The following is a 27,374-nucleotide window of genomic DNA, read 5'->3' as shown; positions in this document are numbered from 1 at the left end:
AGGTCTTGCATTTGCTAGGCAAGTGCTTTCCCACTTAGGCCATGCTTTTTGCCTTGTTTTTCAAGTAGGGTCTCACTTTTTGCTGAGGCTAACCTGAGTGGTAATCCTATTTATGCTTCCAGAGTAGCAGGGTTGATAGGTGTGCCACAACACTCAGTTTTTTAATTGGCTGAGATGGAGTTTGTCAAGGCTGGCCTGAAACTTCAATCTCAATCTCTAGACCTCCCCCATTGAACTCAAGTCTCCAGCTGTTGCTCAGCTATCTTGCTCACTGTTGGTATTCTACCACTTGAGCCATGCCTCTAGTCCTAATTGTCGAGATTATTAAACAGGTACTCTATCAATTGAGCCATGTCCCATTTTCTTCTTTTTCCCTGTCCTGGGGCTTGAACACGGTGTTAGGAAAATGGAGAAAGGAAAAGGAATAGGCTGGACTTATCAACAGGTGAGGACTGTATTGAGGAACAGTGAGGGGCACAGACCTTCCCTCCGGATTGGAGGTTGTGTGAGGGGGTGAATTTGGGACCAGGCTTATAAAGGGTCTGAGCAAGGAGGCAGAGGTTATTGAAAGAGTGGCAGTCTAGGAAGTTGGAGCTTTTCTGTGGCCCATAATGGATTGTTTATAGCTGGGCCTAGGTTAATGTCCAGCCTGTATATCAAAGCATGTTCCCATATTGAGGTTTGGCCTGGTGCCTGCATATCAAAGCAGGTCTTCAAACTGAGGTTCTGCCTGGTGTCTGTATGGGCCTGAGGCAATAGGGTGGAGGTCAATCCTTCAACTGGGCACTATCCTTGAGAATCATCTCTAGCCAGCAAAAAGAAGGAAGTGGTGCTGTGGATCCAAGTGATTAGAACACTAGCCTTGAGCAAAAAGCTCAGAATAGTGCCCAGGCCCTCAGTTCAAGGCCCAGGACTGGCAAAAAAATAAAAATAAACCACCAGCGCTTGGCTTCCTCTAACATTACTTTTTACATGATATATGCTACATAATTACACATTAATAATTATTATTACTATTGTTACTGTTATCTATTTCTTTCTTTATTTATTTTTTGCTAGTCCTGGGCCTTGGACTCAGGGCCTGAGCACTGTCCCTGGCTTCTTTTTGCTCAAGGCTAGCACTCTGCCACTTGAGCCACAGCGCCACTTCTGGCCGTTTTCTATATATGTGGTGCTGGGGAATCGAACCCAGGGCTTCATGTATAGGAGGCAAGCACTCTTGCCACTAGGCCATATCCCCAGCCCCTTGTTATCTCTTTTGAGATAGTGTCACTGTGTATATCCCAGGCTGTCCTGGCATTTGTGATCGTCTTGTCTTAACACCCTGGGAATTGGAATTGCAAATGTATACCAATATACCTGGGTTTCATTGCATTTTGAAAAGCTCATGAGTTTCATTTTCATAACTTTATCATTATAAAAAGAATGTAAGGGGGCTGGGAATATGGCTTAGCAGTAGAGTGCTTACCTTGCATGCATGAAGCCCTGGGTTCGATTCCTCAGTGGCTCAAGTGGTAGAGTGCTAGTACCTTGGGCAAAAGCAGCTCAGTGACAGTGCCCAGGCCCTGAGTTCAAGCCCCAGGACTGGCCAAAAAAAAAAAAAGTAAAAGTAACTAAATCCATGTGAATGTCGCGGGAAACCTCAATCTGTCAATGGTGCTTTGGCGGGGGAGGGGGCAGGGCGGGGAAGCGTCTTGAAGGTCGGTCAGTTTCCTGCTGTCATCACCGCGCTGCGGAACCCAAGTGCTGTGGGCTCAGGCAGGACGTCGGATTCATTTTCCTGTGAGGCTTCCGCGCTAGTTTCTTTCGCGTCTCTCGCCAACGCGCATGCGCCGTCTGAGCGCCGTCTGAGCTCCGCCGCTCCCGCCACGGGCTTGGGGTAGGGCTCCGGGATGTCCGCGTTGTGCGACCCTCCCGGGGCCCCGGGGCCTCCCGGGCCTGCCCCCACCACCCACGGTCCCGCGCCTCTCAGGTAGTCAGAGCCCTTGGTATCTTCCCCCGCCGCGCGGCCCCGCGCCCATCCCTAGCCTTCCCGGCAGATACCCGGATCCTACCCCAAGAACTCGCGTCAGGGTTCCCAGAGATTCCGGTTCGCGTCCTCCCAGAACTCGGGGATCGCTTCTCTTCAAAACCCGGGGCTCCAGTGCCCGCCCTCCCAGGGTCGTGGTCCTGCCTCTCTCTCTACACCCTAGGGCTTTGCGGGTTACCGAACTCTCTGGAATCCAAGTCCCTTTTAACCCGAAGGAACCCAGAGGGCCTTGACTTCCATAGACTGATAATCCAGGCGCAGAAACGTATTGTGTGTTTCTGCTAGACTTTGCCTTGCACACTCTCCTCATCTCGGGGGTGGCTTTTTATTTCGAGGAACCAGAGAGGAGTGGCACGGAGGAATCGATAGCCCCTAGAGGAGGAGGTTGTCTTCTTTGACAGAAAAGGGAATTTCCCTCTTGCCTCCTAAGAAGGAATCCATATGCTTCCAGAGGGCGAGGGTTGAAAGGCATTACTCTTGTCTGTACTATTGGACACTCTTTGATTTTTCAGGCACTTTGAAGGTGCTGGGTAGGTGGTGAGTGGTTAGGATTCTTGCACACTATGGGAAGGATAAATGTTGGGAAGGAGAGCCTTTAATAAGGAGCTTGATGATTTTTCATTGCACCAGATTCCAGGATGCCTTTGTTGTGCAGGGGAGTGTGACACAAAATGTATTTAGTCAATTCAACAAAAATGCATTGAGTACTTCGCATATACCAGCAACTCAATAAAAAGGGGGTATAGTAGTGAAGAGCTTAGGAATGGTTCCTTTCCTTTTGGGGCATATACTCTGATTATTTTTTATTACCTTATGGGGGATCATAATTGTGCTTTGTTTAGCTGTTTTCTGGATTGATTGTTTTGTTTTGTTTTTGCCAGTCCTGGGGCTTGAACCCAGGGCCTGAGCACTGTCCCTGGCTTCTTTTTGCTCAAGGCTAGCACTCTACCACTTGAGCCACAGTGCCACTTTTGGCTTTTTCTATATATGTGGTGCTGAGGAATCGAACCCAGGGCTTCATGTACATGAGGCGAGCACTTTACCACTAGGCCATATTCCCAGCCCATGTTGTCTGGATTGAAACATGTAAAATAATTTAAAGAGGACCTGGCTGACTAGGGTGTGTTGCTTAGGGCAGAACATATGCTTAGCATATGAAGCCTGGGTTCAATCTTTAATGCCCCCCCCCAAAAAAAAAAAGGTTACCTGGCCTTTTGTATGTGTGTTACTCAGCATTTTGGTTCACAACTGGCGTTCTACCACTTGAGCCACACCTCCAGATCAGTTTGTTTTTTTTGCTGGTTAGTTATAGGTAGTCTCTTGGATTTTTCTGCCTGTGCTGACTTTGAACTGAGATCCTCGTATCTCAGCTTTCTGAATAACCAGGATTACAGATGTGAGCCAGCAGCACCTTACTGGTACCTGGCAGGTATTTGTTGTTGTTGTTGCTGTTGTTTTTTGTTGGTTGTGGAGCTTGAACTCAGAGCTGGCAGTTTTGAATATTCTTTTTTTTGTGTGCCAGTCCTGAGGTTTGCACTCAGGGCCTAAGCACTGTCCCTGGCTTCTTTTAGCTCAAGGCTAGCCCTCTACCTCTTGAGCCACAGCGCCTCTAGCTTTTTTCTATATATGTGGTGCTGAGGAATCGAACCCAGGGCTTCATGTATATGAGGCGAGCTCTTTACCACTAGGCCATATTCCCAGCCCCCAAGCTGGCAGTTTTAAGTTACCGATTGCTAGTATTTTTGTTATGGGAAGAAAATGAGCATTTATTGAGTGATATTACATGTAATATAAGGTCGTACAAAGAAGGTACAATTTATTTTCCTTGTTTTATATAGAAACTGAAGCTCACAGAAGGAATGTAATTTGCCTAATCTCTGTCAGTACTCTTAAATTGGCTTTTTTTTGCTTCCTTGTAGTGCTCAGGAGCTGTCCCAGGAAATCAAGGCTTTTCTGACTGGTGTAGATCCCATTCTGGGTCACCAACTCTCAGCCCGGGAACATGCTCGCTGTAGTCTTCTGCTGCTGCGCTGTTTGCCACCTGCTCGGGCTGCTGTGCTGGATCACTTAAGAGGTGTTTTTGATGAGAGTGTCCGGGCCCACCTAGCTGCCCTAGATGAAAGCCCTGTGGCTGGTCCTCCGCACCTCCGTCCACCTCCACCCTCCCATGTCCCTGCTGGGGGACCCGGTCTAGAGGATGTGATACAGGAAGTACAGCAGGTGCTGTCTGAGTTTATCCGGGCCAATCCAAAGGCCTGGGCACCTGTGATTAGTGCATGGTCTATTGACCTCATGGGTCAACTGAGTAGTAACTATTCAGGCCAACATCAGCGTGTTCCCCATGCTACTGGCTCTCTCAATGAATTGCTGCAACTGTGGATGGGTTGTAGGGCCACCCGTACATTAATGGACATCTATGTGCAGTGCCTCTCAGCTCTCATTGGTAGCTGCCCAGATGCATGTGTGGATGCCTTACTAGACACTTCAGTGCAGCATTCCCCACATTTTGACTGGGTTGTAGCACATATTGGCTCCTCCTTTCCTGGCACTATTATCTCTCGAGTCCTCTCCTGTGGGCTTAAGGACTTCTGTGTCCATGGTGGGGCTGGAGGTGGAGCTGGCGGTGGAGGTGGAAGCTCTTCTCAGACTCCCTCTACAGATCCATTCCCTGGATCTCCTGTCCTCCCTGGGGAGAAACGGGTGCCCAAGATTGCCTCAGTTGTAGGCATTCTGGGGCACCTGGCCTCCCGCCATGGAGACAGCATCAGACGGGAGCTCCTGAGAATGTTCCATGATAGCCTGGCAGGTGCCACTGGAGGCCGGAGTGGGGACCCTTCTCTTCAGGCTACAGTTCCTTTCCTACTGCAGCTGGCAGTCATGTCGCCGGCTCTGCTGGGCACGGTCTCTGGAGAACTTGTGGATTGCCTCAAGCCCCCAGCTGTGCTGAGTCAGCTGCAACAACACCTGCAGGGATTCCCCCGAGAGGAGCTGGACAACATGCTGAATCTGGCCGTGCACCTGGTGAGCCAGGCATCAGGTGCCGGTGCCTACCGCCTGCTGCAGTTCCTGGTGGACACAGCGATGCCTGCTTCCGTCATTACCACCCAGGGCCTGGCTGTACCAGACACCGTGCGAGAGGCTTGTGACCGACTGATCCAGTTGCTGCTGCTGCACCTGCAAAAGCTGGTTCATCACCGGGGTGGCTCTCCCGGCGAAGGAGTGCTGGGCCCACCTCCACCTCCCCGCCCCGTGCCCTTTCTGGATGCGCTGAAAAACCATGTTGGAGAGCTGTGTGGAGAGACATTGCGGCTAGAACGGAAGCGTTTCCTCTGGCAGCACCAGCTTCTAGGCCTGCTTTCCGTCTATACCCGGCCCAGCTGTGGACCTGAGGCCTTGGGCCATCTACTAAGCAGAGCCCGAAGCCCTGAAGAATTGAGTTTGGCGACCCAGTTATATGCAGGGCTGGTGGTCAGTCTCTCTGGCCTCCTCCCCCTGGCTTTCCGAAGCTGCCTGGCTCGGGTGCACGCAGGGACTTTGCAGCCTCCCTTCACATCCCGGTTCCTGCGCAACTTGGCACTGCTAGTGGGCTGGGAACAGCAGGGTGGTGAAGGCTCTGCAGCCCTAGGTGCTCGCTTTGGAGAATCTGCCTCAGCCCATCTGTCTGACCTGGCTCCTCTCTTGCTACATCCTGAGGAAGAAGTAGCTGATGCTGCAGCTTCCCTCTTGGCCATCTGCCCCTTTCCACTCGAAGCCCTGTCTCCCTCCCAACTCCTGGGATTGGTCAGAGCTGGGGTGCACCGCTTCTTTACCTCTCTGAGGCTACATGGCCCCCCAGGCGTGGCCTCTGCCTCTCAGCTTCTCACCCGCCTTTCTCAGACTTCCCCAGCTGGGCTCAAGGCTGTCTTGCAGCTGCTAGTTGAGGGAGCTTTACATCAAGGCAACACAGAACTGTTTGGAGGGGAAGTGGATGAGGACAATGAGAACCTCTCACTTGTTTCAGCTCCTGTGGCTTCAGCCTCCCTGTTGGACACTAACCGGCGGCACACTGCAGCTGTGCCAGGGCCTGGAGGGATCTGGTCCGTTTTCCACGCAGGAGTCATTGGTCGTGGCTTAAAGCCACCCAAGCTTACCCAGTCTCGAAACCACCAGGAAGTGATTTATAACACTCAGAGCCTTCTCAGCCTCTTGGTGCACTGCTGTACAGCTTTGGGGAGCACTGAATGTGGGGGTTGCTGGAGTGCGCCTACCCTCAGCCCAGAGGCAGCCAAAGCAGTTGCAGTGACCCTAGTGGAGAGTGTGTGCCCAGATGCGGCTGGGGCAGAGCTGGCCTGGCCCCCGGAGGAGCACGCCCGGGCCACTGTGGAGCGGGATCTCCGCATTGGCCGACGCTTCAGGGAACAGCCCCTGCTCTTCGAGCTGTTGAAGCTGGTCGCAGCTGCTCCCCCGGCCCTGTGCTACTGCTCCGTGCTGCTGCGGGGGCTGCTGGCCGCCCTGTTGGGCCACTGGGAAGCCTCTCGCCACCCTGACACGGCTCACTCCCCCTGGCACCTGGAAGCATCCTGCACCCTGGTGGCCGTCATGGCTGAGGGAAGCCTCTTGCCACCAGCCCTGGGTAATATGCACGAGGTATTTAGCCAACTGGCCCCTTTTGAAGTGCGCCTGCTGCTGCTCAGTGTCTGGGGCTTCCTTCGCGAGCACGGGCCCCTGCCCCAGAAGTTCATCTTCCAGTCTGAGCGGGGCCGCTTCATCCGGGACTTCTCCAGGGAGGGTGGGGGCGAGGGCGGCCCGCACCTGGCGGTGCTGCACAGCGTGCTCCACCGCAACGTGGACCGCCTGGGCCTCTTCTCCGGCCGGTTCCAGGCTCCCTCACCGCCCGCCCTCCTCCGGCAGGGGACCTGACCTTTCCCCCCTGGCGCGGGGAAGCCCAGGGAGGCTGAGCAGCGAGAGAAGAGACTTAAGGAGCTGTGCTACAGGAGGGTTCGTTTCTACATCCTTGGCTTAATGAGTGCTGTCACTTTCCCCCCTCCCCCCCTACTTTTTTTCTAAATAAAATTTGCCGAGTTGAGACCAGCAGTCCAGTGTTTGTGCCTAAGGTGGGGAGCGTACGAAGTCCTGACAGCCCTGGGGTCCGGGTCCCGCCCGCCGGCCCCGCCCTGCCCCGCCCCGCCCCGCCCCTCCCCGGAGCAGGTAAGGTGTGTGGCCTGCGGATAGGACGCACGTTCGGCCCCTTTCTGGGTTCGCCAATCGGGAGGCCGGAAGGGGCGGGCACTGTGATACGTGTCCCTGCGTACGCAGGGGCGGGGCCGCCCGGGGTCAAGGAGCAAACCCGGCACAAGATGGCGGCGGTAGCGGCAGTGGCGGCGCGTAGGAGGCGGTGAGGAGTCCGGAACCCGGGGGCGCGCCCGGATGCCCCTAACTCCCCAGACCCCGTATTGCTCCCTTCTGTGTACCCTGTCCGCCACCCTGCTCCCCTTGACCTCGCGAGGACCCTTTGTTCCTCGAGGCGGCCTCAGGCTCCTCCAGCCCCCCGCGTCGTGGTGGCCCTCGTCTCTGGGGCTCCTGGCTCCAGCCCAGGGGCTCGAAGAGGCCGCATCTGCGCGCTCTTTTCGGTCTGGGTCGCTCTCTGCTGCCTAGCTTCCCTGGCGGTTCACGACAGTCAGCACCGCCGCCTTCCTCCTGCAGTGGCTGGGCCGTCGGGGGAGGTCAAGGTGTGGGGGGGGGCACACGCACCCCAGCTCTGGCAAAGCCGCCTGTTGCCTTACGGCCCTTCAGCCGGGCTGGAAGCTCGCGGCCGGGCCCTCCTGGAGTGTGCCCCGCTCCCGCCCCGGCTCCATCCCTACTATTGTCTTCACGTGGGCACCAGCCCTGCTAGTGTTCACTTTGGCTGGGTACGGCTGGGGTAGGATCTGTAAGTTCAGAGTCTGCATGGATGATGTTGCTCAAACACGACATGTAATCGAATGGTCTAGTCCTTGCTGTCAAGTTTTAAGTAACGGAGGCTGGAGGGGAAAGGGTTCGAAACACATCAGCTCCACAAAGCGTTTATCTAACGGATATATACTGGGGGTGTGAAAAGAGTGGATCATAAACTCAGCCCTGGGAAGCCTCAAACAATAAACAGGTCTTACTTGCCCGGCAGCTCATGCCTGACTTTTTAGGTTATGAACTCTTTGTTTAGAGGTGCTCAGAGGCATCCCTGGATTTCTACCTCCTTTCCACAGGTATAACTCAAAGATACCTAGATCTCCTGTTCTCTGCCAGGTGCAGGTGGCTCCCGCCTTTCCTCCTTACTACTCAGAAAGCTGAGATTTGAGGGTCGAGGTTCGAAGCCATCCCCGACAGGAAAGTTCATGAGACTTTTATTTCCTAGTAGCCAACAAAAAGCTGGAAGTGGAGGTGTGACTCAAATGATACAGTACTAGCCTTGAGTGAAAAAAGCCAGGGACAGCTTCCAAGCCCTGAGATCAAGCACCAGCACTGGCACAAATCAAAAATCTTATTCCTCATTGTCATCCCTCAAACTCTAATATTCCACATAATATTTAAACCATTGACTTAACACTGTTGCTTAGGGAAGGGTGGATATGGGTTCAGTGGCCCAAGATGCTTATTGTAGTCATTCTTCAGGAACTCAGCCATGGGTCCTGTGGCTTAGTTTTCTGATAGCATTTATTTTGTTCATTTTGCTGATACAGACCTGTGCCTAGTGTTTTCCCCACTTTTCTCACTGGCCTGCTGTGGAGTACTCACTTTGCAGGGTCTTATGGTCATAGAGAGCTTACTATGTCCTGTGATCTATCTAGTCATTTTTTTCTTTTCTTTACTTTTATTTTTTGCCATGAGAATCAAGCCCAGGGCCTGGCACAGGCAAGTGCTTACCACTGGATACTCTGTTGAATTTTAAAAATTGTTAGTTTATAAACAGGTACAAAGGCTAGATCCAATGAGTACAGTAGGTCTTGTCTTTAGTATTCCTATTACAGATTGCCAAGGTTTTATTGCCTAGAGGAAATCTGTCTCCCTCCTCCCTGCCTCCCCACTTTGGAACATTTCTCCAGCAAATGCTCCTGTACTAATATAATAAGAGTTACCAGCAGGCCCAATGCCAGTTGCTCACACCTGTAATCCTAGCTACTCTGGAAGCTGAGATCTGAGACAAAGTCAAAGCCAAAGTCAGCCTGGACAGGAAAGTCTGACTCTTATCTCTATTAAAATTAAAACTACCAAAAAGACCAAAAGTGGAGCTGTGGCTCAAGTGGTATAGTGCTAGCCTTGAACAAAAGAATCTCAGGGATAGTGCCCAGGTCCTGAGTTTAAACCTCAGGATTACCCCCACCAAAACAAAACAAAAAAATCCAACAGTGAAAGAAAAGGAAAGAGTTGGGCTGGGAATGTGGCTTAGTGGTAGAGTGCTTGCCTTGCATGCATGAAGCCCTGGATTTGATTCTTCAATACCACATATACAGAAAAATCCTGAAGTTGCGCTGTGGCTCAAGTGGTAGCACAAGAGGCTCAGGGACAGTGTCCGGGCCTTGAGTTCAAGCCCCAGAACTGTCACCAAAAAAAAAAAAAAAAAGAAGAAGAAGAAGAAAAGCAAAGAGTGGTGCACACCTATAATAATACCAGCACTCTGGAGGCTAAGGCAGGAGGATTGTGATTCCAAGGCCAGTCTTGGTTACATACCATAGACATAGATCTGTCTGTCTATATTTTTAAAGATTTTTTTTTTTGTGTGTGTGTGTGTTGTTGTTGTTCTTGGTCATAGGGCTTGAACTCAGGACCTGGGCCTCGCTGTCCCTGAACTCTTCCACTCAAGGCTAGCGAGCCCTCTGTCACTTGGAGCCACAGCTCTACTTTCTGTTTTCTGATGGCTAATTAGGTATAAGAGTCTCATGGACTTTCCTGCCTGAGCTGGCTTTGAACTGTGATCCTCCGATCTCAGCCTCCTGAGTAATACTCGGATTACTAGTGTGAACCACCAGCACCCAGCACTATATATGTTTTGAAATGGAAGGAGTCTCCCTATGTTGCCTAGCTGGGCCTTGAACTTGTCTTATCTCAGCTTCTCAAAGAGCTGTAAACTATAGATCACACTTTATCATTCCGTCCTATGAAATCACAAGTGTAGAGATTGAGACCAGAGCACTAATACTTTCTAAATTGGTAGTAGAGTTGAAAGCTAGGGATACAAAACAGCCAGGTCCCCATGGCTGGGTTATGACTCATTAGAGTTACAGCTCTTGCTCTTTTCAGCCCTGTGTAGTAATGGAGTGTTTTGTTTTGAAGATGCAAAAGTAGACATGGGAGAAGCAGAATGCCTAGTGTGCTGTGGAAGTTAGGATCCTTAGGAACTGTGACCAGCAGGCTAGCTGAGAGTACATCTTTAACTTTTTAATTGTAGCTCCAGCCAGTGCTCATTCATGAAAGGCACATTTTTCTTTCTCTGATCCACACACATGGTACCTCTATTTCCTCTGGGACTAGCTGTTGGTACTTTTTATTTTTCCTCTTGAGAGGCTGATGTAACCAGAGTCAATACCAGGACCTCTGAAGGCCAAAGTTATTTGTTCCCTTCTTGTTCTTTTTTTTTTTTTCCCCCTGGTCCTGAGGCTTGAACTCAGGGCCTGGGCTCTGTCCCTGAGCCTCTCTGTGCTCAAAGCTGGCACTCGGGCTGGGGATATGGCTTAGTGGCAAGTGCTTGCCTTGTATACATGAGGCCCTGGGTTCGATTCCTCAGCACCACATATACAGAAAATGGCCAGCAGGGGCTCTGTGGCTCAAGTGGCAGAGTGCTAGCCTTGAGCAAAAAGAAGCCAGGGGCAGTGCTCAGGCCCTGAGTTCATGGCCTAGGACTGGCCAAAAAAAAAAAAAGCTGGCACTCTACCACTTGAGCCACAGCACCACTTCCGGCCTTTTTTGAGTGTATTGGAGGTTAGAGTTGCATGGACTTTTCCTACCCAGTCTAGCTTTGAACTGTGATCCTCAGATCTCAGCCTCCTGAGCTCTTTTCTTTTCTTTCTTCTTTTTTTTTTTAATTGTTCCAGTACTGGGACTTGAACTCAGGGCCTCACACTCTTGCTTGGCTTTCTCACTCAAGGCTGTCACGTTGCTATTTGGGCCTTAGCTCTAGTAAAGTCTCAGATTTTTCTACCAGGTCTGGCTTCAGACAGGGTTACATGCTGCATGAGCCACCAGTACCTGGGTAGTCTGGTTTTTGGCTTGTTAATTGGAAGTTGGGTCTCTTGGACTTTTCTGCCTAGACTAGCTTCGAATTGTGATCTTCTATAGCTCAGCTTCCTGAATAGCTAGGATTATAGGTTGAGTGCCTGACTTTTAAATTTTATATATTTCTTATGTTTAATTTTGGGTTGTGGGTCTTGAACTCAGGGCCTGAGCACTGTCCCTGAGCTCTCTTATGCCCAAGACTAACATCCTACCACTTTGAGCCACAGCTCCACTTCTAGTTTTCTGGTGGTTAATTAGAGATAAATATCTCACAGATTTTCTTGCTTGGTTTGGCTTCAAACCTCAATCCTCAGATCTCATCCTCCTTAGTACCTAGGATTTACAGGTGTGATCCACCAGCACCCGACTTATTATAGTTTTTAAAAGCATACATTGGGCTGGGAATATGGCCTATGGCAGGAGGGCTTGCCTAGTATACGTGAGGCCCTGGGTTCAGTTCCCCAGCACCACATATATAGAAAACGGCCAGAAGTGGTGCTGTGGCTCAAGTGGCAGAGTGCTAGCCTTGAGCAAAAAGAAGCTAGGGACAGTCTCAGACCCTGAGTCCAAGGCCCAGGACTGGCAAAAAAAAAAACCAAACACAAAACAAAACAAAAAACAAACAAAAAATACATTAATTGTACAAGGTAGGTTTTCATTGTGACATATCCCTATTAACTTCCCTACCTTTCCTCCTTTTATTGGAGGTGGGGGGAGCCTTGAACTCAGGGCCTTATGCTCTCGCTTTGTTTTTTCACTCAAGTATGGTGCTCTATGATTTGAGCCATATTTCCATGTCTGGCATTTTGCTAGTTAATTGAGATAAGACTCTCTTAGGCTGGGCTCCCTTGTCTGGACTACTAGAGAGGCTGAGATCTGAGGATCTTGGTTTGAAACTAGCCTGAGCATATCAAGATTCTTGGGGTGGGAAAGTAGCTTAGTGGTAGAGTGCTTACCTAGCATGCATGAAACCCTGGGTTCGATTCCTCAGTACCACATAAACAGAAAAAGCCAGAAATGGTGTTGTGGCTCAAGTGATAGAGTGCTAGCCTTGAGCAAAAGAAGCTCAGGGACCGTGCCCAAGGCCTGAGTTCAAGCTCCAGGACTGGCAAAAAAGAAAAAAAAAAAACCCACACCCCAAAATATTCTTATCTCCAGTTAACCACTAAGAGGGGAAAAAAAGCCAAAAGTGAAGCTGTTGCTTAAGTGCCAGCTTTGAGCCAAAAAGCTAAGGGACAGCATCAGGAAAAAACAAAGTCTCAGATTTGTCTGCCTGGGCTGGCTTCGAACAGGGATCTCAGCCTTCTAAGATTACAGGTGTGAGTCACCAGTGCCAGGCTTCCCTCCTCCTTAACAATTTGCATAGGTTTCATTTTTTATTTTCATATATGCAAAGAAACTACAGCCACCATATTTATCCTTGTTCACCCTCTTTGTCAGCTTCCCTCGTCGTGTTGGTTCCTTATTCCTCCCTTTCCCATCCAAGCCTGTTATCTTCCTGTTTCTTTTGGTACTAGTACGCATTGTCCCTTAGCTTTTTTTACTCAAAGCTGGTGCTCTACCACCTCCCCTTCTGATTTTTGCTGGGTAATTGGAGATAAGAGTCTTAAGGAATTTTTCTGCCTGGGCTGGCTTTGAACCATAATCCTCATATCTTTTAAAGTAGCCAGGATTACAGGCATGAGCCTTTTATTTTATGTGTATTAATTACATCAGTGGATTTCACTGGTGTTATTTCAGACATGCATATATTATGTTTTGCTGAGACTAACCCTTTTATTATTATTTGCTTGTCAAGTACTCTTTTTAAACATTGTTATTATCACTTGGTTGTAGTCCTGTGGCCTGAACTCAGGGCCATGCACTGTTCCTGAGCTTTTTTGCTCAAGGCTAGTGTTCTGCCATTTGAGCCACAAGCTCCACTTCCAGCTTTTTTGGTAGTTAATTACAGATAAGACTCGCAGACTTTTCTGCCTGGGCTGGCAGCAAACTGCAGTTATCAGATCTCAGCCTCTTGAGTAGCCAGGATTACAGGCATGAGCTACTGGCACTTGGCTCTCAAGTCCTTTATTTATCAGTAGTTTTCACTGGGGTCCTTATGCTTTACTCATACATAGTTGCTCCTCTTGTCTTTTGAAGTGAAGATGTGAGTAAGCCAATTCTTCACGACCTTCTACCTTGTGTCTGTTCTGCTATCTTCTCTACTTAATGTGACTCCATCTTCCTCTTCTCTTTCCTGATCTGTCCCTCATAGCTATAACAGGACATGGGGCTCTTCTTAACCTCCATGTTGATTCTGTGTCTTTGTCCTTTTGTTCCATAGGTCTTGGACAGGTTTGGTGCTGGCATGTTTAGGGGTATGCTTTGGGATTACCTTTGCTGTGGATAGAAGCAACTTCAAGACCTGTGAAGAGAGTTCTTTCTGCAAGTATGTTATTTGTGGGAGAATGGAATGGAAATGAGGGTAATGTTGGAGGTGGCAATGAATACCCTAACAACTTTGACGGTAATAGAGGCACTTAGGGATATTGAGGTGCTCTCTTAGCTTATTTCCCCACTGTTACACTTGGCAGGAGGCAGCGAAGCATACGGCCAGGCCTTTCTCCGTACCGTGCCTTGCTGGAGACTCTGCAGCTGGGTCCTGATTCTCTCACAGTCCATCTGATCCATGAGGTTACCAAGGTGAGGCAAGGCAAGGAAGAGCGTGCGGGTAGAGACATGATTAAGGGATAACTTGGGAAGGGGGAACTTACAATGAACAACCTGTGTCAGCCTAATCCTTGGATAGTTATACTTTGTAAAGAAATCTAATCTTAGCCCTTTAGTCAAAGTCTCAAAGAGGGAGAACCCTTCAAGAGGGACTGGGTTCGGGGACTTTGCGTGGTATAGTCCCTCTCATTTCTCTAGATCCAAACCTCTGTCCTCACAGGTGCTGCTGGTGCTGGAACTCCAGGGGCTCCAAAAGAACATGACTCGGATCAGAATCGATGAGCTGGAGCCCCGCCGGCCCCGATACCGTGTGCCAGATGTTTTGGTGGCTGATCCACCCACAGCTCGGTAAACTTTTCTGAGAAGCCTTTGCACTCCTTCCTGATGAACTTTTTTTGGTTTTGTCCAGTCCTGGGGCTTGATCTTAGGGCCTGGGCACTGTCCCTGAGCCTCTTGGTGCTCAAGGCTAGCGCTGTACCACTTAAGCCACAGCTCCATTTTTTTCTGTATATATGTGGTGCTGAGGAATTGAACCCAGGGCTTCATGCATGCTAGGCAAGCACTCTACCACTAAGCCACACTCCCAGTCCTGAACCTTTTTTTTTTTTTTTTTGGCAGCTGACTTTGCTACATCAGTGTAAGACCTGAGTGTTTCACCATGCAGTTCTGACTCTGTCTTTCTCTATCATACTTTCTTTCACTCTTTCTTTTCATTCAGTAAGCAAATAGGTATTATTTCATCTTCTGTTCTTGGCCTGGCCTAGGTGCTGGTAGTAAAAGAGAAAGTAAGCAAAGCTGAGTTCCTGCCATTAGGAATATACTATTGCCAGCCCCATTAATATTCCACTCCCATTTTACTTGTTTCTTTTTCCTCAAAAATTACTCATGGGCTGGGAGTATGGCCTAGTGCTAGAGTGCTTGCTTCGTATACATGAAGCCCTGGGTTCGATTCCCCAGCACCACATATATAGAAAATGGCAAGAAGTGGCTGTGGCTCAAGTGGCAGAGTGCTAGCCTTGAGCAAAAAGAAGCCAGAGACAGTGCTCAGGCCCTGAGTCCAAGGCCCAGGACTGGCAAAAAAACTACCCAGAACAGGATACTCAATATCGATTGATTGATTGTGCTGGTCCTAGGACTTAAACTCAAATCCTGAGCTCTGTGCTTGACCTTCTTTTTGATGAAGACTAAGGCTAGTGTCTACCACTTGAGCCACCATTCCATGTCTGTGTTTTTGGTGATTAATTAGAGATGAGAGTCTCACTAACTTTTCTGCCTGGTCTGGCTTTGAACTATGATCCCTAGATTTCAGCTTCCTGAGTATCTAAGGTTGCAGGAATGAGCTATTGGCACCAGCTACAAGTTTCTTTACCTCTGGAAATATGCCTCTGGCTTTTGCATGTAGCTCTTTTTTTTTGGCCATTCCTGGGGTTTAAACTCAGGCCTAGCACTGTCCATGAGCCTCTCTGTACTCAAGGCTAGTGCTTTACCACTTGAGCCACAGCACCATTTCCAACTTTTTCTGTTTATGTGGTACTGAGGAATCGAACTCAGGGCTTCATGTAGACTAGGCAAGCACTCTACCAGTAAGCCACATTCCCAGCCCTGCATATAGTTCTTAATAGGTTCTATCTTCTTCTCAAGTGCTACGTCTACTCTTGGCCCTGTGCCCTTGCTTTTCTTTTTTCCAGGATGCTGTCCCTGAGCTTTTGTGCAGAAGGCCAATGCTCTGCCACATTAAGCCACAGCTCTACTTGTGGCTTTTTGGTAGTGAATTCCACTCCTTGCACAGGCTGACTTCGAACCTTGATCCCTAGATCTCAGCCTCCTGAGTAGTTATGGTTACAGGCATGAGCCACCAGCACCCCAGCTTGCCCTTTGCCCTTTCCTGTATCTCTTTTCATATCTTTCCCAGGCTTTCTATCTCTGGCCATGATGACAATAGTGTTGAACTAACAGTGGCTGAGGGACCCTACAAAATCATCTTGACAGCTCAGCCATTCCGCCTTGACCTGTTAGAGGATCGCAGTCTTCTGCTCAGTGTCAATGCTCGAGGACTCATGGAATTTGAGCACCAGAGAGCGCCCAAGGTCCCGTGAGTACAGGGGTCGGAACTATGGGAGAGCATAGGGATATAGTGGGGTATCTGGCCATAGGCTCCTGAGAGAAGACTGCTGGGGGCTGGTAAAAGCTATTGGGGAGGGGTTGCAGTTTTCTCCATTTTCTGTACAGACCAGGAGGCTGTCGCTTTTGTCCCTGAGCTGTGCTTTGGGCACCTCCTCTAGGAGGTCTACTTGGGTCTCTCTTTCCCTCTTCCCCTTCTCATATCATCATATTCCCCATATTTATTTATTGATTGATTTCTTTCCCCCCATCTCTGGCAGTTTGTCAACTGAAACTCACTTTTATGTTTCTGTTTTTGTGTTGGTTTTGTGCCTCCTTTTCCCCCTTCCCTACTCATTTCCTCCTACCCCAGTTTTTCGGATAAAGTTAGTCTCACGCTCGGTAGCATTTGGGATAAGATCAAGAGCCTTTTCTCTAGGTAAATCCATGGCCACTGGTAATATATGTGTTCCTCTGTCTTTACCCACCCATCACTCTGACCCTCTGGGAAAGGGATCCCAGCTCTTTTCATGCCCTGTCCTTTACCTCTCCCACTTTTCCCTACCGTGTGGTATTATGGCCCTTGTTCTGTGTTGCTCTGGTTAGCACACCCCTGGGAGAAGGAAGATGAAGCTGGTAGTCCTTACGGAATATTAGGAACTTCGTGTTTTGCTAAGGGGTGGAGGGATACTGCTTGTTGCTGGGCTTCTTCACCCTTATCTGAGATGCAACTAGGTCTTGGACAGCTGCCTGCCAGCTGCCTGAATGCATTCTATAGAAGAACCTTTTGAAGTTCCTGTTTGTGTCTGGAGAGGCTTGCTATGGTCTGACTTACTTCCCTTGCAAAACTCTGTGTCAGGCCAGGTATCTGAAGCCAGTGAGAAAGTAGCTGGGATCTAGTGTGTCTTAGAAGAGGCATCAGAGTCAGGACTAGTGTCCAGAACTCAGGCTCCTGAATCCCCCTGCTTGTCTCTTCTGAATGCTGGCAGAGGCTGGTGATTTGTCCCTGTATGTAGAAAGCACCTCCTGGTGGAATTTACTCCTCATTTTCTTTTCTGTGTTCCCCATCTTTTAAAAATTTTAAGCGCATCCTGGGGTCCCTCTCCAAGCTTTAACGTTCAGTCCCTTCCTCCAATGCTTTCATTCCTTTGGACCCTTGGCTCTCTATTCCCCTACCCCTCCTTCCACTAGCCCCTCGTCCCTGCCCCCTCTGGATTGGAGCAGACAGCTCTCCTACCTTCCAGGCAAGGATCAAAAGACCCAGCTGAGGGCGATGGGGCCCAGCCTGAGGAAGCGCCTGGGGATGGCGACAAGGCAAGTTGGAGGGGTCGGGTGGTTGGAGGATAGAGCTGGCTGGGAGGTTGGATGGGAAAGGCCCACAAAAAACTTTAGCTTAGGGAACTGGGAGACATGGCTTGAGGGGTAGACCACCAGCTGTAAATAAAAAAGCTGAGTGAAAGTGCAAGGTCCTGAGTTCAAGCCCCAGTAACCCAGTAAAAATCAGTAACCTGTTTGTTCTCAAAAAAGAAAAACGGACAAACTCGGGGAGTGTTATCATGAGGGATGGGATTTAGAAAATGAGAGAGGAAGCAAAATTGGTGTATGACTGGGTAGTGGTCCACTTTCCTTCTTACAGCCAGAGGAGACCCAGGGGAAAGCAGAGAAAGATGAGCCAGGAGCCTGGGAGGAGACATTCAAAACTCACTCTGACAGCAAGCCATATGGTGAGGGGCTGGGAGAGCCCTGGGCAGGGGCACAGGGAGCCCTTGCTTAAGAAGAACCACTGGAGCTCAACCTTGGGGTTCTTTTTTTTTTTTTTTTTTTCTTTAGGCCCCACATCTGTAGGTTTGGACTTCTCTCTGCCAGGCATGGAACATGTCTATGGGATCCCTGAGCATGGAGACAGCCTGAGGTTGAAGGTCACTGAGTAAGTTCCCTAATGACACCAGGAGGAAGAGGGGTAGGAGGTGGGAGAAGCAGGAGGAAGTCTGAGCTTTAGGAGATGGGCCTGATGGTGGATAGTTCAGACAAGCATGGATCACTTTCTGTATTTAGTCACTATTGGTGGTTCAGACAGTTTTTTGAGAAAGGATGGAGAAACTGTTTCTTATCACTCGCTTGAATCTGGTAGGGTTTGGAGTACTGCAACTGGGGCCAGTTTTTAGCTCAGGCCTGTCTGTCTGTTTGCCACCAGGGGTGGGGATCCATATCGCCTATACAACTTGGATGTGTTCCAGTATGAGCTGGACAATCCCATGGCCTTGTATGGGTCTGTGCCTGTGCTCCTGGCGCACAACTCTCATCGAGACTTGGGCATCTTCTGGCTCAATGCTGCTGAGACCTGGGTTGATATATCCTCCAACACTGCGGGAAAGGTAAGAGCAAAAAGGGAGAGAGCAGGGCCTGAGCTAGGCACAAATGGCTCACGCCTGTTACCCTAGCTACTGAAGTTGAAATTTGAGGATCACAGTTCATAGCCAGCCCAGGCAAGAATGTCCGTGAGACTTATCTCCAATAAACTACTCAAAAAAAAGCTAGAAGTAGAGCTGTGGATCAAGTGGTACTATGCTAGCCTTGAGCAATAAAGCTCAGTTACAGTACTCAGGTCCTGAACTTAAGCCCCAGGACTGGCACCAAAAAAGAAAAAGAGAAAGATTTGAGATCTGAGGATCAGGATTTGAAGCCAATCTGGGCAGGAAAGTCATTAAGGCTCTTTAGCTCCCAGACAGCCAAAAGTGGGGTTGTAGCTTGAGTGATATAAAGCAAACCTTATGAAACAGCTAAAGCACAGTGCCCAAATGCTGGATTCAAGCCCTAGTACCAAACACATTTAAAAAGAAAGAAAGAAGTTAAGATGTGTCAGGTTCTGGTGGCTCATGGCTGTAATCCTAGCTACTCAGGAAGCTGAGATTTGAGGATCATGGTTCAAAGCTAGCCCAGGCAGGAAAGTCCCCTAGAAACTCTTATCTCCAATTAATCACTCAAAGACGGGTAGTAGAGCTGTGGCTCAAAGTGGTAGAGCACTGGCAAAGAGCTCCAGGACAGTACCCAGGCCCTGAGTTTAATCAACCCACAACTGACCAAAGAAATTAAGATGTAAGTCTGCTAGGCCTAGAGGATACTAGGAAAGTGAGTTTTGAAGAGACTGATAACATAGCCTGTTCAGGGAGTGGACCTGGGCCTTGTAGAAGCCTTCTGCTTTCTCTAGTCACTGCTGAATGACACACACTTGGGGAAGGCATTGCCCACTCTGGCCTGAGGGCATGCGTTTGTGGTAGGAATAGCACGAGCTAGGCACTCTTTTAGGTGCTGGGGGGACATGGGCTTTACTGAGCTTGGAAAGGTCTCCAATCTCAGGAAGACAGCTTTCACAGCAAGGGGAACTCAAGGTAGTACTTGCTAGCACTGAAACAGTCATGGAGATGGGGGTGGGTATGTACATGTATACACTGTGGACAATGTGGTGCACAAAAGCCTCCCTGGGGAGGTGACATTTAATATTAGACCACCTTGAGGAGAATATTGCTGCTTTTGTATGGAATTGGGAAATATAAGGGCTACTTTCTCTCTGGTCCCTTCTATAGACTCTGTTTGGGAAGATGCTTGACTACCTACAGGGTTCTGGGGAGACCCCACAGACAGACGTCCGTTGGATGTCAGAGAGTGGTATCATCGATGTCTTCCTCCTGCTTGGGCCTTCTGCTTTTGATGTCTTCAGGCAGTATGCTAGTCTCACAGGTAGGTGATTGGGTCCACTGTGCTAACTACAGCCTCGTTTTTTTCTTCTTGTCTTTTGTATACTTTTAGAAGTTTTGTGTTCTAATCCCTTTACTAGTGCTATACCCTCAGCCTCCCTCTCATGTCTCCCTCAGTTTCTGGCTGACCCCATGGACCCCTAGTTGGGCCTGATCCCCATTAATACCCCCTATCTCTTCACAAACCTACAGGAACCCAGGCAATGCCCCCCCTCTTCTCCCTTGGCTACCACCAGAGCCGTTGGAACTACCGGGATGAGGCTGATGTTCTGGAAGTGGATCAGGGTTTCGACGATCACAACATGCCCTGCGATGTCATCTGGCTTGATATTGAACACGCTGATGGCAAGCGGTACTTCACCTGGGACCCTAGCCGCTTCCCTCAGCCCCGTACCATGCTTGATCACTTGGCCTCCAAGAGGCGGAAGGTAAAGGAGTTGCAGCCGTGGTCAGTCGTCTCATGGTAAGGCTGAGTCCCATTAGCCTTGATGATATCTGACCAACCATTTTTGTGTTCCTTGTTCTCAGCTGGTGACCATCGTGGACCCTCACATCAAGGTGGACTCTGGCTATCGTGTCCATGAGGAGTTGAAGAACCAGGGCCTTTATGTTAAAACCCGGGATGGCTCTGACTATGAGGGCTGGTGCTGGCCAGGTAGGCGGGCCTAAGCTTGATGGAGAGGCGATTGGAAAGCCAGGGAAGCAGAAGGGTGACGGTCCTGGGAGGAGTGGGGAGATATATGACAACTACCTTTACCTCTTCTAGGCTCAGCTGGTTACCCTGATTTCACTAATCCTCTGATGAGGGCCTGGTGGGCTAACATGTTCAGCTTTGAAAATTATGAGGTAGGAAAGGCCTCTCCCTGTGACTCCTGTCCTTCCTACCCTGCCTGCATGTATAAATAAATAGCCGCCTTGGTTGCCACCCTCCTTTGCTTGGTTGCCTGTAACCTTCTGAGGGTCCTTGATCTGAGGAAATAAATCTTTCTAGATTCCTAGGAGCTCTCAGACTGGCACTGCCTGTCTTCTTCCTTCTCTTTATCCTCCGTCGATATTATCTGCTTATATTCCCAGGGCTCAGCTCCTAATCTCTATGTCTGGAATGACATGAACGAACCATCTGTTTTCAATGGTCCTGAGGTCACCATGCTCAAGGATGCGCAGCATTATGGGGGCTGGGAGCACCGAGACATCCATAACATCTATGGCTTCTATGTGGTAAGTGACTGAGAGGAGAGTTGGTGGGAGAGAAAGATAGATCCTACAGACTTGAAGAGCGAGCACCTTACAAACGATAACAGGGACAATTGTTCTCATTGCCTTTCTTTTCTCTCTTCTTTGCCCAGCACATGGCCACTGCAGATGGATTAATACAGCGCTCTGGTGGAATAGAACGCCCCTTTGTTCTGAGCAGGGCTTTCTTCGCTGGCTCCCAGCGTTTTGGTAAGATTTTGAGAATAGAGCTGTGGCAAAGAGAGGATACCAGATCAAAAGAGCCACTCCCAAGCCTAGCTTTTGGAGTGCTGCCCCCTGAATCTCCCTAGCTGTGTACTTTGAGCAGAATCAAAGAGAGTGGGAGACCCAGTTCTTTGTTTTATTGTTGTTGTTTTTTTTTGCCAGTCCTGGGGCTTGAACTCAGGGCCTGAGCACTGTCCCTGGCTTTTTTTTTTTTTTTTTTTTTTTTTTTGCTCAAGGCTAGCATTGTACCACTTGAGCCACCACGCCACTTCTGCCTTTTTCTATATATGTGGTGCTGAGGAATCTAACCCAGGGCTTCATGTATACGAGGTGAGCACTTTACCATTAGGCCATATTCCCAGTTCTTTTTTTTTTTTTTTTTTTTTTGGCCAGTCCTGGGGCTTGGACTCAGGGTCTGAGCACTGTCCCTGGCTTCTTCCCACTCAAGGCTAGCACTCTGCCACTTGAGCCACAGCGCCGCTTCTGGCCGTTTTCTGTATATGTGGTGCTGGGGAATCGAACCTAGGGCCTCGTGTATCCGAGGCAGGCACTCTTGCCACTAGGCTATATCCCCAGCCCTATATTCCCAGTTCTGAGAGCTGGTTCTTATTTCAGTTCTTGGGAGCTAGATGCTAGTAGCTTATACCTGTAGTCCTAGCTACATAGGAAGCTGAGATCTAGAAGATTCCAGTTTGAAGCCAACCTGAGCAGAAAAGTCTGTGAGGCTATTTCCAAAATAGCCAGGAAAAAAAAAAAAAAAACTGGACTAAAGGCCCTGGACAAAGCTCTTGAGTTCAAACCCCAGAGCTAGCAAAAATAAATAAATATAAAATTCTTGGGGACTGGGAATGTGGCTTAGTGATAGAGTGCTTGCCTAAGTTCAATTCTTCAGTACCACATAAATAGAAAATGCCAGAAGTGGCACTGTGGCTCAGGTGGTAGAGGGCTAGCCTTGAGCAAAAGGGATAGTGCCCAGGCCCTAAGTTTCCAGGACAAAAATAAAAGGCAAAAACAAATAAAAAATCTGGGGAACTCTGCTTTCTTTTGGGGCAGCCCCTATCTTCCGTTTCTGGGGATTCCAGAGTGGATGTGGTAAGGCTGAGAGGTCACCTATGTCGAATGCTAAGGCTTTGCTCTGTTTAAGCTCCCTTTCTCTTTTCTTCAGGAGCCGTGTGGACTGGGGACAACAGCGCTGAGTGGGACCATTTGAAGATTACCATCCCTATGTGTCTCAGCCTGGGGCTTGTGGGACTTTCCTTCTGTGGAGGTAAGAGGGAGCAATTTTAGGGTCTTGTTTGGTAAGAGAGGGGCAAAATAGAGGTCATAGGACCTAGGCGTGGACACAAAACTACAAGTTGGGAGTTGGTGTTTGGCTTGGACTGTTCATCAGGCAGCATCTCTCCAGAACCCTATTCTAACTGCTCCCCCCTCCCTCTCCCAGCGGATGTGGGTGGCTTCTTCAAAAATCCAGAGCCAGAGCTACTTGTTCGCTGGTACCAGATGGGTGCCTATCAGCCATTCTTCCGAGCTCATGCTCACTTGGACACTGGGCGGCGGGAGCCATGGCTATTAGCAACTCAGTACCAAGATGTAATCCGAGATGCCTTAAACCAGCGATACTCCTTGCTGCCCTTTTGGTATACTATCTTCTACCAGGCCCATCGAGAAGGGTTTCCTGTCATGAGGTGAGGCATTCTCTGGGCTCTATGTAGAGCAGGTTGAGAGTAGCTGGGGGTATAGCGGGAACTGGTTCACATCTCCTTTCAGCAGACCTTGAACAGGAGAAAAATCTCATCTTAAGAATTAGAGGGGGGTGGGGTGGGGTGGGGATATGGCCTAGTGGCAAGAGTGCTTGCCTCGTATACATGAGGCCCTGGGTTCGATTCCCCAGCACCACATATACAGAAAAATGGCCAGAAGTGGCACTGTGGCTCAAGTGGCAGAATGCTAGCCTTGAGCAAGAAGAAGCCAGGGACAGTGCTCAGGCCCTGAGTCCAAGCCCCAGGACTGGCCAAAAAAAAAAAAAAAAAAAGAATTAGAGAGGGGGCTGGGAATATGGCCTAGTAGTAAGAGTGCTTGCCTCGTATACATGAAGCCCTGGGTTCGATTCCCCAGCACCACATATATAGAAAACGGCCAGAAGTGGCGCTGTGGCTCAAGTGGCAGAATGCTAGTCTTGAGCAAAAAGAAGCCAGGGACAGTGCTTTGGCCCTGAGTCCAAAGACCTAGGACTGGGCACTGGTGGCTCTTGTCTCTAATCTTAGTTGCTCAGGAGGCTGAGCTCTGAAGATCATGGTTCAAAGCCATCCTGGACAGGAAAGTCTGTGAGACTTACTTCTACTTAACCACCAGAAAAGTGGCACCGTGCCTCAAAGTGGTAAAGCACTAGCCATGAACACAGAGAGCCTCAGGGACAATGCCCAGGCCCTGAGTTCAAACCCCAGGGCTGGCAAAAAAATAAAGAAAAGAAAATTACCAACAGTGATAAACTGTTTGATAAACCTAAAACAGGATAATGAAATCAAGTGGTCACAAAAATCCTTTTTGAGGAACAATGTTCCAAGCAGAGGAGACTACAAGTCTAAAAATTCTAAAGTTTTTTTTAAGAAAGAAAAAAAGGGGCTGGGGATATAGCCTAGTGGCAAGAGTGCCTGCCTCGGATACACCAGGCCCTAGGTTCGATTCCCCAGCACCACATATACAGAAAACGGCCAGAAGCGGCGCTGTGGCTCAAGTGGCAGAGTGCTAGCCTTGAGCGGGAAGAAGCCAGGAACAGTGCTCAGGCCCTGAGTCCAAGGCCCAGGACTGGCCAAAAAAAAAGAAAGAAAAATGTCTAAAGTAAAAGTGAGTTTGTTGTGTTCCAGGAATAGATAAAAATCTGATGTGATCCTGGAGGGCCTCCTGTGCAGTCCAGGACACTGCAGTGTGCAAGGAAGCTGCTCTGTGGTCGCTGTGCAGAGCAGTTGGTGGGTGAGGAGCAGGAAGTGGACTAGACCAGACGAGATAGGGTGGTGGCAAGCACCTGTACTTTCCTTACTCCAGTGCTGTTCTTACTGCCAGTTCTTGGGGGAGCATCTTTGCTCCTTTTACAGAGAATGTCTTTCTTGTCCTGCTTCCTCACTAGGCCCCTGTGGGTGCAGTATCCTCAGGATGTGACCACCTTCAGTATAGATGATCAGTTCCTACTTGGTGAGAACTGGGTGAGGTGGGGCTGTGGAGTGCATGTGGTACTAGGAACAGATGCTCGGGTGCTGCCCACCCAGCCTGCGACCTGACCCCCTTAGTTACAAGTTGATTCCTGTGTGTTTTAGGGGATGCTCTTCTGGTTCACCCTGTATCAGATGCTGGGGCTCACGGTGTGCAGGTCTATCTGCCTGGCCCAGGGGAGGTGAGTTATGGAAAGGCATAGACAAAAAGTAAACAAGCTGGGGGTCCCTGTGCACTGTGTGACCCAACATCTTATCTTGTCCCCACAGGTGTGGTACGACAGTCAAAGCTATCAGAAGTATCATGGTCCTCAGACCCTGTACTTGCCTGTAACTCTAAGCAGTGTGAGTATACCAGTTCCATCTGCCCGGAGGTTTCCAGATGGGAACCGTGTGTATACTGTGATGCCTGGTCCCTGTGGGTGCATAGTAGGAGCAGAACGAGGTTGTGAGGTGTAAGTGGTGACTTCATCCCAGCACTGCTTTTGTCCTAGATCCCTGTGTTTCAGCGTGGAGGAACAATTGTGCCTCGATGGATGCGTGTGCGGCGCTCTTCGGACTGTATGAAGGATGACCCCATCACTCTGTTTGTTGCACTCAGCCCCCAGGTGAGTGCCCAGGCAGAGAGCCACCTCCATGACCTGCCTGCCATCTTGGGACTCCATCCCCTGTGGGGTGAGTTCCTGACTTCCTCTTTGTCCCATTTCCTGCTTAGGGTACAGCCCAAGGAGAGCTCTTTCTGGATGATGGGCACACATTCAACTACCAGACTCGCCATGAGTTCCTGTTGCGCCGATTCTCCTTCTCTGGCAACACTCTTGTCTCCAGGTAATAGGATCCCTCTAGAGGGGGTTGGGACTTGGGGATGTCACCATTGACTGAACTCATCTCCTGACCTTGCTTTGGGCAACTTCCTTCCTTCTGCTCTAATATTTTTCTCTGATGGGCATCTGCTTTTGCCATCTTCAGCTCAGCAGACCCCAAAGGTCACCTTGAGACACCAGTCTGGATTGAGCGAGTGGTGATAATAGGGGCAGGAAAGCCAGCAGCTGTGGTGCTCCAGACAAAAGGTTAGTGACTGACTAGACCCAGGATGGGCAGAAGAGAGGAAGCAGAGGCAAGGGTGACAAGGTTGGGATGGTTTTTCCTGGTAGCCAACTGTGGTACTCTTCTTCCTTCTCCCAGGATCTCCTGAAACCCGGTTATCCTTCCAGCATGACCCTGAGACTTCTGTGTTGATCCTGCGTAAGCCTAGTGTCAATGTGGCATCGGATTGGAGTATTCACCTCCGATAACCCCAGGGATCTCTTCTTGGTTGGGGAGAAGGGTGTGGTGGTGGGTGGGGAGAGCTAACCCTTCTGCCTTGAAGTTTGACCCTCCTCAGGCTTTGCCCTATTCCAAGACCCAGGTTCTTACCAACATCTGGGCAAGATGACAGGACTGTCTTTGAGCTCCAAATTCCTTTTGTGACCTCTTGACTTCTGTTCTCTGACACCAAGCCTTCCCCTTCATCCCCCCAACATCCTGTTGCTCTAACTGGAGCACACTTACTTGTGAAGACCTGATAACTACAAGGTCCTTGCCAGTCTTCTTTCTCCTCCGTAGGGACCCTGACTCCCCCAGACTCTACCCATTCATGCCTCTTGTGTGTTGATGCCATGTCTTGGAAGAAGATGAGGGCAGTGAACTTTAGTGTTCCTTTTCTCCTTCCTTCTCCCCACCCCCCCCAAACTGCTCTCCTTTTTCCTTTTTCCTTTTTTTTTGGTTCATTCCCGTGGCTCTACCCTGCCAGCCCTCCCCTTTCTCTGCCCCTCTGATATACACTGGGACCACCCCCTTACCTAGTGAGGGATGAATGGAGCCAGGGTGAGGTGGCCTCCCTCTCATCCCAGCCACCCCTTCCCCTCCTCCCTCCTTCCCTCCAGAGCTGCTGCAGTTCTGTGGGGCAGCTCTGTTCCTAAATGTCTCCTGGGAGAGAGACACTTCCACACCTTAACTCAGAGGGGACGGGTGGCAGACTTTGGCCCTCTTCTGGTCCCCGGGGCACTGGGGATGAAGACGTCAGTTGTGATTTCCTTGAATCACGGTCACCTGTATTTATTGCTGGGCGGAAGCGGAGGGTGGGGGAGATGATCATGTGCACTCAGGGTTGGCCAGAACCCTGGGTGGGAGGTGGGTGGGAGAACTGGGGCAATATTTGTGGAAATTTTTTTTACTTCCTCTTGGCCCCCAGCTGTGACAGATTTTGATAAAAGGAGAAATAATAAAAAGATAAACCACAAGTAACTGCCAGGTGTCTGAATTCTAGGGGTAATCCAACTCATCTGGCTCCAGCATAAGCATCATTTCCGTGCAATGAGTAAGTTGGAGCCTTCCTCAACTTGTTAGATGCCAGCGAAGCCAGATAGTTTAAAGTAGACTTGGTCACAAGTGGTAATCAGAGTTGACTGTTTCTTGGATATAACAATATCAGATGGCAGGAGTCTCTTAGAGGAAACTGAAATCAGATGTTTTCAAAATAGAAGGTGTCTGTCTCTCTCTCTCTCTTTTTTTTTTTTTTTTTTTTTGGCCAGTCCTGGGGCTTGGACTCAGGGCCTGAGCACTGTCCCTGGCTTCTTTTTGCTCAAGGCTAGCACTCTACCACTTGAGTCACAGTGTCACTTCTGGCTTTTTTCTATATATGTAGTGCTGTGGAATTGAACCCAGGGCTTCATGTGTGCTAGGCAAGCACTCTACCACTAAGCCATATTCCCAGCCCAAAGGTATGTCTCTTTAACTGACAGTACTTAAAAAAAAAAAATCTCCCATTAAGGGGCTGAGATCAAAGGATCCACGTTTAAAACCAGCCAGGCATGGGCTGGGAATATGGCCTAGTGGTAGTGTTCACCTCAT

At 49.5% G+C, this 27,374-nt stretch overlaps 2 protein-coding genes across 3 annotated transcripts; both read left to right on the top strand.

Moving 5' to 3' along the window:
- Positions 1-1,799: 1,799 nt before the first annotated feature.
- Positions 1,800-7,097, top strand: Ints5 (integrator complex subunit 5). Its single transcript, XM_048359326.1, has 2 exons — positions 1,800-1,972; positions 3,949-7,097. Exons 1-2 carry the CDS (start codon positions 1,893-1,895, stop codon positions 6,926-6,928), a joined length of 3,060 nt encoding a protein of 1,019 aa, XP_048215283.1. The 5' UTR covers positions 1,800-1,892; the 3' UTR covers positions 6,929-7,097.
- A 245-nt stretch (positions 7,098-7,342) lies between these two features.
- On the top strand, positions 7,343-26,768 carry Ganab (glucosidase II alpha subunit). Of its 2 annotated transcripts, XM_048359327.1 has the most exons (25): positions 7,343-7,403; positions 13,578-13,682; positions 13,828-13,936; positions 14,184-14,311; positions 15,876-16,055; positions 16,437-16,502; positions 17,308-17,377; positions 17,700-17,787; positions 17,894-17,990; positions 18,258-18,438; positions 19,648-19,801; positions 20,011-20,246; positions 20,347-20,473; positions 20,585-20,664; positions 20,893-21,036; positions 21,165-21,261; positions 22,442-22,543; positions 22,718-22,961; positions 24,401-24,465; positions 24,588-24,664; positions 24,753-24,827; positions 24,977-25,090; positions 25,198-25,310; positions 25,452-25,552; positions 25,668-26,768. In XM_048359327.1, the coding sequence occupies exons 1-25, from the start codon at positions 7,366-7,368 to the stop codon at positions 25,775-25,777; spliced, it is 2,901 nt and encodes a 966-aa protein (XP_048215284.1). In that variant the 5' UTR covers positions 7,343-7,365; the 3' UTR covers positions 25,778-26,768. The 2 variants fall into 2 exon arrangements, with proteins under 2 accessions (XP_048215284.1, XP_048215285.1); XM_048359328.1 differs by lacking the exon at positions 16,437-16,502.
- The last annotated feature ends 606 nt before the right edge of the window (positions 26,769-27,374 follow it).

The sequence above is a fragment of the Perognathus longimembris genome, chromosome 13 (genome assembly GCF_023159225.1).
Source record: "Perognathus longimembris pacificus isolate PPM17 chromosome 13, ASM2315922v1, whole genome shotgun sequence".
NCBI classification, from domain to species: domain Eukaryota; kingdom Metazoa; phylum Chordata; class Mammalia; order Rodentia; family Heteromyidae; genus Perognathus; species Perognathus longimembris.
This window is presented reverse-complemented; position numbering and strand designations above follow the sequence as displayed.